The sequence below is a fragment of the Cydia pomonella genome, chromosome 2, assembly GCF_033807575.1.
Source record: "Cydia pomonella isolate Wapato2018A chromosome 2, ilCydPomo1, whole genome shotgun sequence".
Classification (NCBI taxonomy): domain Eukaryota; kingdom Metazoa; phylum Arthropoda; class Insecta; order Lepidoptera; family Tortricidae; genus Cydia; species Cydia pomonella.
The window spans coordinates 7,670,644-7,682,971 of record NC_084704.1 but is presented as its reverse complement, the minus strand read 5'-3'; the positions used below and the strand labels follow the sequence as shown (position 1 = coordinate 7,682,971).

Sequence of the window (12,328 nt, the reverse complement as noted above, 5' to 3'; positions counted from 1 at the left end):
CGATCCTCCTCAGTATACTGAGGCAAGTGACATTTTTTATTGATTTCACTGAAACTTTATGTTGCTTTTCGTATTCGTTTTGGAAATGAAGTGACGTATATGAATACAACTATCATCATTTTATATACTCGAACGTTAATAACTGAGGCTCTCCACAGTACGCGGAGGGTAAAAAAATGTGGCATGGTCGACATAGTAAATAAAAAATGATAATAACAATTTAAATTACAAATATTTGATAAATTTTAAATGCTTTGATATTACGTAACATACAATTACACTTTGAATACAATTTTATCATAAAAATTGAGAAATTTTGACGTATACTGGATCAAGTGCTTGTTGGTTGCGCTAAAATACGCGTATACTGGACTATATACCCTAATATCTTAAAGTGCAATAAATTTTGGAATTCCAATAGATTATGCAGATATAATCTAAGAGACGCCAGAACAAATAGATTTTTTTATGGAACTACATAAACAAATAAGAAAGTTATTTTCCGTTGTACCTTTGGAACTTGCCTCACTATACTTAGGTGGTACTTATTGATTTATAATTCGTTGGATGCTAATTCGTACTTGTGCAATTTTAAACCTAATTAAACTAGTGAACTGTGTCTAAATTGGTTAAAACGTTACGAGTAAATAAACATGAAAGATAATAAATCAAACTCTCTAGTTAGAAAAAAACATTTCATTATATCTTAAAAATTATCATGAGTATTTCTATAACAATATATTATAGCGAATGTTTTCAATCAAGAGCATTCAGAGCCCACCTCAGAGCCTCTGAATCTATAAAATGAAATATGTAGATATCGTAAATGAAAAGGTGAACCAATGTACATGTGACAAAGTTATTTGATTTCAAAATTTAAAATTAGTAATTGTAACTGGTGAAAAAGGTGTGGAACCCTTCTTTGCAATTGTCATTTTTATCTTTCTATATGTGTTTTATGTATCGGTAAAATCTGTTAAATGAGATTTTGGACATAAGTTTTTTAATCCAACTAGTTCATCGTAACAGAGGTAAAAGTTTATAATATGGTTAAATCTACTAACAATCTAGTGTGATTTCCTCCCCCGCTTGATCTATACCCCCAGAACATCTTCAGGACCTGGGCTTCCTCATGCAACGGGTTGAGGGTCACAGCCACAGCGAAGAAGTTCTTGTGCTCAGGCAGGGGAGGGTATGACAACATTAGCAGGAAGTTCTATATTAAGTTTATGTTAAATCTACTAACAATCTAGTGTAATATCCTCCCCCGCTTGTTCTATATCCGCTAACATCTTCAGGACCTGGGCTTCCTCAAGCACCGGGTGGAAGGTCACGGCCAGACGGAAGAAGTTCTTGTGCTCACGCAGGGGAGAGTATGATATCATTAGCAGGGAGTTCCTCGTTAGACTTTCTTTGATTTTCGGTGTAATCTGGAATGTGAAACGTGGGTTTTTTTGAAAAAAATCGTATTAGATAGACTTAGGTGCTTAGAATTACTCGTATTTCCACTAGGTCTGGAACTCTCTTTAGTCTGAACTACATGTGATATACTTGGTTTTTTATGTTTTACACAAAATAAAATCGTTACAGGAAAATCCTACTAGTAGATACCCATCACCAGATTTCGACAACTAATTGAATGCAAGGCATTTAATTAGTCCTTACCCACTTTACCTTCTAAACAAGACACTACCGAGCGCTCTGCATAATGTGGTCGGCGAGGTACTTATAGCTTGTAAATTAAAGAAACAGACTAAATCCTTATGCACAGGACAAGAACACTCGAAAGCTCTAATCAAAGGGTTCAACAGCAAAACTGCTAGGGAGCTTCTAGGGCTCAAAAGATACAAAGCCTGCGCGCGGTGACCAGAATTTTGACTGGACACTGTAAATTGAACAAACACATGTTTCAAATCGGAAAGAAACAAGACGCGACATGCAGGTTCTGCCATGAGTCAGAGGAGACTGCAATGCACATTCTCTGCTCCTGTGGACCACTAATGTCAAAAAGAAGTACCCACCTAGGGCGGCACGTATTGCAACCCTATGAGGTACAGAACATTACGGCCCAAAGAATCTGGAATTTCCTGGATTCAACAGGCATCAGTAATGAACTTTAAAGGGCTGTCACAATAGACCAATGCCTGGTCGACGTGGCATTCAAAGGCCCACAAACTACAATAATAATAATAAATAAATCCTTATGCATCCTCTCTCACCGCGCGCTGTCCTCCTCGTCCTCCCTATTATGTTGCTTCGAAATGTACCAGGACTGTGTAGCTGAATTGAGCGATCTTCAAAGCGCGGCCTGCTAGGTCTACTAAACTACGTAAACCTTGCTTATTAAAAAAGTCTACGTACCTTATGCATCCTCTCCCACCACTCCTCATTTTCCTTATCTTTTCTGTATCGCTTGGGAATATACCAGAAACACACATTGGGGCACTGCAGTTGATCCACCACCAGCTTGAACCCAGGGCGAGCTGCTACAGTGTCGAGGCAGAACTGAGCGATCTGCATAGTGCGGTCGGCGAGCTGGTTGAGGCCGGCGTCGCCGCGCGCCTTCCACATCATCCATAATTTGAATGCGTCGATCTGTGAATGTTCGATTTTATATGATCAGGCGCTGCGACAAAACTTAGTCAACTCAACGGAAAAAATATTTTGGTTATAGGATGGTTATGCACACAATGGCAAGGGTAATAAATCGTTGTACATACTGTAGGTAAGAGTAAGTACATTAAGAAATAGATGAAGAGCTCACCTTACGTCCGCATTGTATGCTCTTGTCCCCGGTATCGTAGCTGACGTCATAGAACTTGTCCTGCTGAAACAAGTACTGCGCTGCGGCTGAGTTCGCCTCGTGGAGGAGGCCCTTCTCGCGTACCAGGAATAGGGAGCACTGGAGTGGCGCTCCTGCCATCTTATGAGGGTTCCACGATATGGAGTTTGCTCTGAAATTTTAATCGTTATTTGTGTTATATTTATTTATTATGAGTTTGTATTTATGTATGTGTAGTATTTTATCAGGAAACAAACAGAACAGCTTACAATTATACAGAATATAAATTACATGACTGATACATGAGCCAAAACAGTTTTCACTAATGGAATAAAGCAGAATTGCTCAAAGGGAACTTACCCATTGAAGTATGAATATAATAAACTTATAACTGTTATAAAGAGACCAAAGTTGTTGTTTAACCCCTCATGCTAATATTGATACCAGCGCAAGCGAAAGATTTTTAAATTGATAAGTAAATTAGGTAACCGTAGCAAGTGGTCAAAAAGTTGAATCTTGAGTGTTTCAAGACAAACTTTGCTACTGTATAAAAAAAAAATTTTTGCACAACACCAACGCGAGGAAAATACTAGACGTAAAACATTACAAATCGAATATAAATAAATTCAAAATCATCACTTAGAACCCTATCCTACCAGCAGGCAGCCAAGACGAGTAAAAACCGCAAAAGCATCAGATTAGGTACTTCCCCACTCAATTAAAATATACAACGTTGCTTACCGTTCAATGCCATTCAGCTTTATTTTATGCTTCCGAGACAATATCAAACTCCCGCCCCAGCAAGCCTGAAAACCATAAACAAAACTCAATTAAAATCCTACATGGTGGGCGCTGGGCGCTATGCCATAACCTACGACCACGGATTTCTCGTGTATCTAGTAAAAAATAAATACAAAGTAAAAGGTTACACCAACATAGGTAGAAATGCTGTTTAAAAATGTTTGTTACATTCTTCAATCATATCTCGTCCCGTAGTGAAAGATATGAGATATTCTTCATTTTTTCGAGATTATGCAATGCCGGCTGAAAACAATTCAATAATATTTTTAAACAGCGCTTTAGGTCGCGTTACGGTAGACTACAGAAATTCTTTGACTGGTTAATTTTGGGAAAAAAACAATAGGTATAGTTATTTGGTTCTTAAATTAAGCGTTTATAGCTTCTTACCAAAATCTTAAGTTATTTGCTCTTTTCGGGCCGTCACTGTATATTTGCCTTAAATCATAAAACAAGTTTAAATCTTACATCAACGTGCATCCAAACTGCGTTCTTCTTGCAAATGTCGGCAATGACCGGCAGAGGGTCGATAGCTCCCAGGACAGTGGTCCCAGCAGTGGCATTCACCATCAAGGGATGCATACCATCCTTCTTATCTTTCAGAATAGCCGCTTCCAACTCTTCTGGTATCATTCGGCCGTTGGCATTGGTCTTTATGATACGTATGCAGTCGGTACCGAAGCCGAGCCAGTGCGCGGCTTTCTTTATTGAATAGTGACTCTGAAAAGTTTTGTGATTAAATCATTTAGTAGTGTGTTTTTTTAATCCTCAAAATATAAGTAGGAATAGAAAATATTTTGACCTCACGAGGTCTAGGTGAGAAATGGCGAGGCAAATAGCGATAAAAATAATTCCAGACTCGCATTCGCTATTCCCGTCATAAGTTACCTCACCAACTTAGGTACCCAATTGGATAATAAAGTCAATCCTTAACCTTTTGAACACCACGCCTATCGTACGCGGCGCGTAATCGTGAACCTTGTTCGGTACGCATGAAGGTTGATATTGAGCTGTAGCCGCGCGCGTCATATGACGCCTTTGGCGGTCAAAAGGTAAAAAAAAAATATCTCCATCTTACATGACTTTACCAGGAAATACTTACGTCTTCAGAAGTGTACAACACCATCTGAGGTAGACCCCACATGCCCTTGGTCTTGACTTGGGGATAGGCTCTGAACCGGGCTGCAACGATGCCGTACAACATCGACAAGCTGCCTCCAGGGCTGAAGATGCCGTCGCCATCGGAGATGCCGAAGAGCTTCAGGACGTGGCCCAGAACTTTGGTCTCGATGAGGGTGAATGCAGGCGCTACTTCAAATGTATACCTGGGAAAAATGATTTTTTTTAAGGCCACTGAAGCATCAGAGAGAGGTTTTTTTCAAGATTATGCAGTGCTAGCTGAAAACATTTCGACGTCCTAAGTACCTATTTCTAGTCTAGACAATGGTGCTTAGCTCTGTCCGGGGTCTTCGATTCATTTCAGATGAGCTTGTGGTACCCCTTGTTCATCTGACACTAATAGTGTGAGAAATTAAATATACATATCTACTATGTATTGTTTTCATCCCAGAAGGGCCTGTCTGAATGTGTAATTAGAAAGGAATAAGAAATTCGGCGCGCCGCACGAGTCTTGCGACGGAAGATTTGCCGATCGCGTGGGTTTTGACGGTTTTCCTCAATAATTCTGAAAGTATACTTGTGATTGAAATTTTGCTAGTCAAATCCTTCGACTATATCACTAGCTATTTTATACCTAACACACACAGAGTAGAGCAACGGTTCAGAGTAAAGGTGTATATTAGACAATTAGTGAAAATTAGACATATTTTCATATTTTTTCTATCGACGCAACTTCAAGCTTTTAAGGATTTTTTTAGTGTTTGCCCTTGGAACTATAGTTTCGTTTCTGTGAATATTTTCTATATTTCCTTCATTAAAATGTGTACAAATTCAAAATAAATCTAGTATTCCCCCGGTTCCATAAAATAGATTAAGGACTAGTGCTACTGCCTGAGCAACCCAAGATCCACAACCCGCTACATAATCGCCAGGCAGCATCAGCCACCCTTCCGCGCAGTATCAAAGTTACAAGGAATACTTTATGTTTATTATTCTGTAAATGGATGCAACTGCGTAGTTACTTTTTGGGCCATTTCCGCATATCGACAACGATTGTTGCCTATTTTGTGTGAAACGAGGTAGCGTTACTTTTACCACCCCAGCTCCGCGAAGCCTAGCCATGTTTTCAGGTTGCTAACTGCCTCCTTTAGTGTGCACGGAGTCCAAGATGTAGGTACCTCCGTAACTCGAACATATTTATTTATTTATTTATTTAAAACTTTATTGCACAAAAGACAAACTTAATGTACAAAAGGCGAACTTAATGCCATGAGGCATTCTCTACCAGTCAACCTTAGGGCAAAGCAGAAAAGATTGTAGGCGGCGCGTTTAAAACTAAAAGAAATTGTTATTGAAAGAATTAGAGTCCTAATACACATAAATTAATTATCAACTACTTAAATACATAAAGACACATACATACATTACATAAATAAATAAATATATATATACATATATATACATAATATACATAACCGATTCGTGAGACTGATACTTAATTGATCTTTAAACTGCCAGCAAATAAATCACGCAAAGATTTTTTGAAAGCAAACTTGTTGGGAGCTTTTCTAATGTTAGGGGGAAGACCGTTTCAGAGACGTGCTGCCTGAATGGCGTAAGAGTTAGACATGAAGCTTGTTCTATGAGTGGGGATAGAAAGAGAGAGATTGCCAGTAGAGCGAAATTGACGGTCACGAGAAGCACCATAAAAGTGAAAGAAGTACTTAAGGTATTCAGGGGAGTGTGGATCATTGAGAATGGAATAGAGATTGCAGAGCATACGAATATTACGCCGTTGACGAATAGGGAGCCAGCCCAACTGGGAACGAAACGAGGACACATGATCATATTTCCGGAGACAGAAGATAAAGCGGATACAATTATTAAGAAGACGGTCCAACTTGTCAAGTAGCTCTTCATTTAAGTCAGGATAGCATACATCACTATAGTCGATAATGGGTAGGATTAAGGTGTTAACTAATAAAGTTTTAGTTTTGACTGGCAAAAAGTGTCTGAGTTTGTTAAGAGCGTGAAGGGTGCCCGTAACCTTCCGACTGATTTCGGCAACCTGCGGTCTCCAGCTCAAAGTACAATCCAAGTGCACACCTAAATCCTTTACAGACGGGCTAAAAGGTATAGGAGTGCCATTGAAACACACCGGCCTAATCGTATCCAGATCCAACTTGGCCAGCTGACGAGAGCTACCGATAATAACGGCCTGACATTTGGCGGGATTTACAAATAGGCCAAACTTTTCTGACCACTGCTGAATATGAGCGAGGTCCCTGTTTAGCTTTTCCGTAGCGGCTAACATATCCGTTACTTTACACTGGTCGTAGAGCTGTAAATCATCGGCGTAAAGATGGTATGCGCAGCAAAGTTCGGCGGTGATGAAGTTAATAAAAGTGAAGAAGAGAAGCAGGGAGAGAATACCACCTTGAGGTACGCCAGTAGCCAGATCGCACCAGTCCGACAAAGCCCGATCAACTCGGACTGCTTGCTTGCGGCCCCCAAGGTAAGCAGAAAACCATCTAAGGGCTGTAGATGAGACATTTAGATGGTTGAGAAGAGCAAGGAGAATGTCATGATCAACAGTGTTAAAAGCGTTTGAGAAATCAATCAAAATGAGTACTGTGACCAATTGATCCTCCATGCCACGTCTGATGTCATCAGTTACCTTAATGAGAGCAGTACAAGTACTGTGGCCAGGTCGAAAACCAGACTGAAACGGGCTCAACAGTTTGTTAGAGTGTATAAAGTCAGAGAGTTATCTGTGAGCCGTGGCTTCAGCGATCTTCGATAGAAAAGGGAGGATACAGATGGGTCTGAAATTACTAGGCAAGGTAGGATTACTAATTTTGGGAAGAGGAATAACAAATGCTTTCCGCCAGAGCTCAGGGAATTCGCCATTTACCAAAGAAAAGTTGATGATGTGAGTTATCACAGGAAGCACACAATCAAGAATTGCGACTATCATGTGACGACTCACATCATCACAACCAACGGCTTTAGATTTGATGGCCCGAACAATGTCTTTTACATCAGTTTGAGAGGTTGGGTTGAAAGAGAAGAAAACAGACAGGGAAGAGGAGGGAAGGGACGAAATAATTGAAAGAGTTTATGCATATTCATTTTATGCAATACTTATGTCGGCATGGCATAAAGAAGGTCTAAATTCTAATATGTCCTTTTCTTCGAATGATATTATATAATAATTTAAAAGATTATTCAATACATAAGATTATGCGAAACACTTAAATAATTAATTTAATAACTTTAATGACTCATAAATCAACTAAGTATGCGAACAATTATCTCAATTCTCTAGTTTGTATTATTTACTACTAGGTTATCAACTAATAAATGTCAAGTATACAACTGGTTAATTGGTTATACAATCACGCCGACCTATGTATGCGAATGGTGTAAGTACATACATACATACTCGTAGTCTACTTTCGACATGAAATACCAGATTCCGTCGTCAAAATGTCGAAAAATTCGATTGGCAAGTGAAAGATTAATAAAAATATAACAAGTGCTACCTAATTAAAAAAAGTAGGTAATTATAAATAACTAATGAATGTACTGTGTATTGTAATTGTCATACGATACTAAATAATGGAAACTTTTCCCACTTTGTTATCTCTTCTGTAGTAGTAATCGTAAAGTAGTTTTAGTTGTCAGCCTTTTTACCGTGTTTATGATAGGTACATACTTTATTATTTTTTCTACCTAGTACTTGTTGTATATAAACGTACACTTGTATTATTAAACTAGGCTTATAGAAATTGTAAAAAAAAAATGACAGAATTGGCTTTTAATTTGTTTACTGAACTATGAATAGTAATGGAAACAGTTTCCCGCAGCTGCACCTACCTACTAAAAGTTCAAAGCACTAAGAAGGAAAGGCTAGTGCACAAGGTAGACGAGATCCAGTAAGCATTTGGTGAAGGTGAACCAGACATCAAGTAAGTTTTTACCTATTTCCAAACTTAGTTAAGCTGGCATAACTACTAACTTGTAATCTACTAAGAGTACTAAGGTTTTTAATACGGATATTAAACAGCGAATGATCGCTCACCTATTGCGTGACCAATCATTGCCCTTTCAAGAAATACATATTGGCTTCAGAATTATTGATATCTACCTGTTGCATTAAGAGGATCGGTAATGACTTAATATAACAAAAGCAATAAAATGTAACGGTAGTTACATAAAATCTTCTTTGTTGCGCTATACAACCACAGTTTGCAAAATAAGTTAGGTATTTATTAATCCAAACTTTATTGCACAAAATACAAAAAAAAATACAAATGGTGGTCTTAATGCCTAAGGCATTATCTACCAGTCAACCAGTCATCAGAAAACCTTAAGTTATATGAAACTTTCAAAAAATATCTATAATACGCAAGTTTCGTTCATTTTCGAAATAAGAAATAAGCGGGATAGTGTGCGCCGGGGCGAGCAATTTGCGAACATTGGGTACAAGCGAGGTTCCTTGAAACTCATCGGAACTCTAGTACAGACGACTTTATTTACAAATTACTTACTGACTGGTGTTGAAAGCCTCTGTGATCCAAGCAGCAGAGAGCCCATAAGGATCAGTGGCCCCGAACAGCTGATTACGGAAGGTGGGCTTGTTGGTCTTCACGCTGTATTGCAGCACTTGACGCACACAATGTTCTAAGCTCTTCTCGTCTGTAGCCTCTGAAATGTCTAGCTGGAGAATTTTCTGAAACGTCAAAATTCACGTTTTTGAACTAGGATTGAATTTACAATTCTAATGGTATCTAGCAACTGTCCATACGATAATCTTAGTCTGATACGTAAGGTGAGCGCCATGTGAGCGCCAATTGCCTAGAGTCCAAGTCGATCGTCAAGGACGTATCGAAACCCGTTCAAACCCATGCCAAATTGTTAAATCTGAATCGACCTAGGGGAACACTTTTCAAAGTCACAGTTTAAAACTCCATAATTTTGCGTTCACTGACCTACATAGTTTCATTCACGACGACGCATGCCTTTATTTGTATTGTCATGTTATTAGAGTTTAGATTTGACAAATCTGCGCGCCATCGTGGATGACGTGGATGACATCAACATACACAACACAAAATACATCATCTAAGCGTTCCCAACCAGTAGAAAATTGCATCTGATGTTTTATGATCTAAACCGTGTTGCCGATCAAATCAAATTTGTATTTAAAGAAAATATGGCCGCAAACCTGAACAATTGAACATTACTCATAGAAGAACATCATAAGTCATAAGTCATCATTACTCATAAGAATATAGGTATCTCATATCCAGCAACAGCGTCATCGTTTTTGTATTTAAATATTATGGGGAAAATACCTGCCTAGTGGCGTACCTATTACCTTCAATTCGTTATTAACTAGATTCTGAATAAAATATAAGAAATATACAAGTAGTATCTTCCTTTTTTTTGTCGTAGCAGTTAAAGAAGTTAACACCTCCCACCCAAGTACGAGTATGTCACTATTCTTCTGGTCCGAGTATTTCAAGGACCCAATATAAGTTTATATCGGATGCTGTGAAGCTAAGTATTGTTAAGCGTTCTACCGCTGTAAGTAATTAAAATTTAATGAGTAATTGAGTCTAGTTAACTAACTAGACCCCCGCCACGCACACTAATTTACGACATTTGACTCTCTTCCTAAGTAGCTAGTATGGATGTCAGGCTAAACATTGTGGTTTACTCAATGAGATAGCAAAACATATATGTTTATTGCAGTAACTGTAACTAGCGGCTTCGCCTTGATACTAATGTTAATGTAAGGGTGCACTAATTGCGGAAGAAACATTTTTGTTATCTCGTCTATATCAGAGCAAATGATATTTTTATGATATGTGGCGATGTCACGGAGAGTCAAATTCTCACGAACTGTAAAAAATTAAGACTACAAACAGATTATAGTGTCGAATTGCAAAATTTTATGGTCTGATCGTGACATAATGGCCTATGGCCACTTATCGCCAAGAAGGCACGTCGCCTTTTATCACTTTCTCGAGTTAAATAGATCCTACGTCCAGTATAAAATTTGGCCAAAAAAAGAAAGTTACCATTATTTTCATGTAGAACATTTCTTGTGGCACGAATGAACCGGGTGTCTGTTTGCATAGCATGATATTGCGAGAAATACCGGCTCGTGTGGATGTACTCATCAAACAGCCGAATCACCGCGGTTTCAAATTCAACGGGATTTTTTGAAAAATTATCATAGGTCGATATTTAAGTAGATATTGTGTTTGTACTAAGAGAAAAAAGTTACAAATAAAAGCAGAACCTTAGCTTAGATAATATTGAGAATAGATTTTACATAGGATTTTGACCGCAAATCGAACTTCTAGCCTGTTGATTACAATCTTTCCACCACTAAGAAGCTCGTGTGAAATGCATAAATAGGTACCTAACGATAGGACTTCCTAGTTAATGAATATTAAACTTTAAATTATTCATCAGTCCTTTAGTTTAGAATAAACGATAGAATATGTATAGGTATGTTCATAATCAACCGAGTGCAATACCTACCTCTAAATCCTTTGGGTGCTCAAACTTGACAAGGGGCGCATCTACTCCTAACTCTTCTTTTACTATATTAAACACTTTACTAAGAAACGAATGACCGTTGACATTCATTTTGTAAACAAACAAATCTCACTGCATCTATGAATGAATAGGTGTAACCTAAGCAAGGGACCGCGGCAGACTGCGCGTAGGCACGGTTCACCCGGAATCATATTGTTTGTAGTATTTTGCCATTATTTACACAGGACCTCGCTCGTTAATGAGCCTATTGACAACACCGATATTGGATACGTTAAGGACCACACATCCATTCTGGCCTTCCGGGTAAAATATGAAGTTAATAACCCTTCAACCATGTCGATGTCTGATTACAGTGATTACAGATATTGTCGTTAACGGAAAGTTACGGAGTAGAAAGGGTGATATCTAACTTGTGTAATGTGTGGTACGGCACACAATGTGGAAGTAGATAAGGTCATGGTTTGATCTCACTGAACAAGTAGGTAAATAATATAAAAACTAAAAAAGTCGCCATCAGATATGTATATCGGAGCAGCCAAGGCGCTCACAAATATTTGAACACGCCTCTATTGTCAAGGAGTTAAAGTGCTTGTTCACATATTTGTGAACACCTTAGCCGCTCCGATATATCTGATAGCGACTGTACTTAAATATAGGTTGATATTGCAGTGCACTTATTGATATTGAGTTGGACCAATGAGACCACAAACGTATAAGTTATTGATAAGACATAAAAAACATATCGACAATAAATACTGTAAATACGTAATGAACTCCATTGAACCACAAGTGACAAAGATTGAAAATCTACTTACAGTAAAATACCCTCGATCTTTCTTAAACTTTAGACAATAGATATTTAAGTATAGGAGCTCTACCAAATAATCGAAAATGCAATACCCCGTTCTCTTTTTATCTTGCTTTGCTAATTGGGTTTCAACTACGCTACCATAAAAATAAAACGAAATTACCAAATCACTAACGTGTAACGCTTTTATAAGGGTTCTACGAAAACAAATCCATCGCATGCGATTTTTGATAGGTACCTGCAAT

At 38.2% G+C, this 12,328-nt stretch overlaps 1 protein-coding gene across 1 annotated transcript; it reads right to left on the bottom strand.

The window, feature by feature from the left end:
* Positions 1-681: 681 nt before the first annotated feature.
* On the bottom strand, positions 682-11,512 carry LOC133532773 (glutamate decarboxylase 2). Its single transcript, XM_061871576.1, has 8 exons — positions 11,258-11,512; positions 9,253-9,434; positions 4,683-4,905; positions 4,049-4,300; positions 3,524-3,588; positions 2,765-2,954; positions 2,362-2,595; positions 682-1,430 (listed from the first exon to the last, which is right to left on the bottom strand). Exons 1-8 carry the CDS (start codon positions 11,363-11,365, stop codon positions 1,242-1,244), a joined length of 1,443 nt encoding a protein of 480 aa, XP_061727560.1. The 5' UTR covers positions 11,366-11,512; the 3' UTR covers positions 682-1,241.
* Between the last annotated feature and the right edge of the window lie 816 nt (positions 11,513-12,328).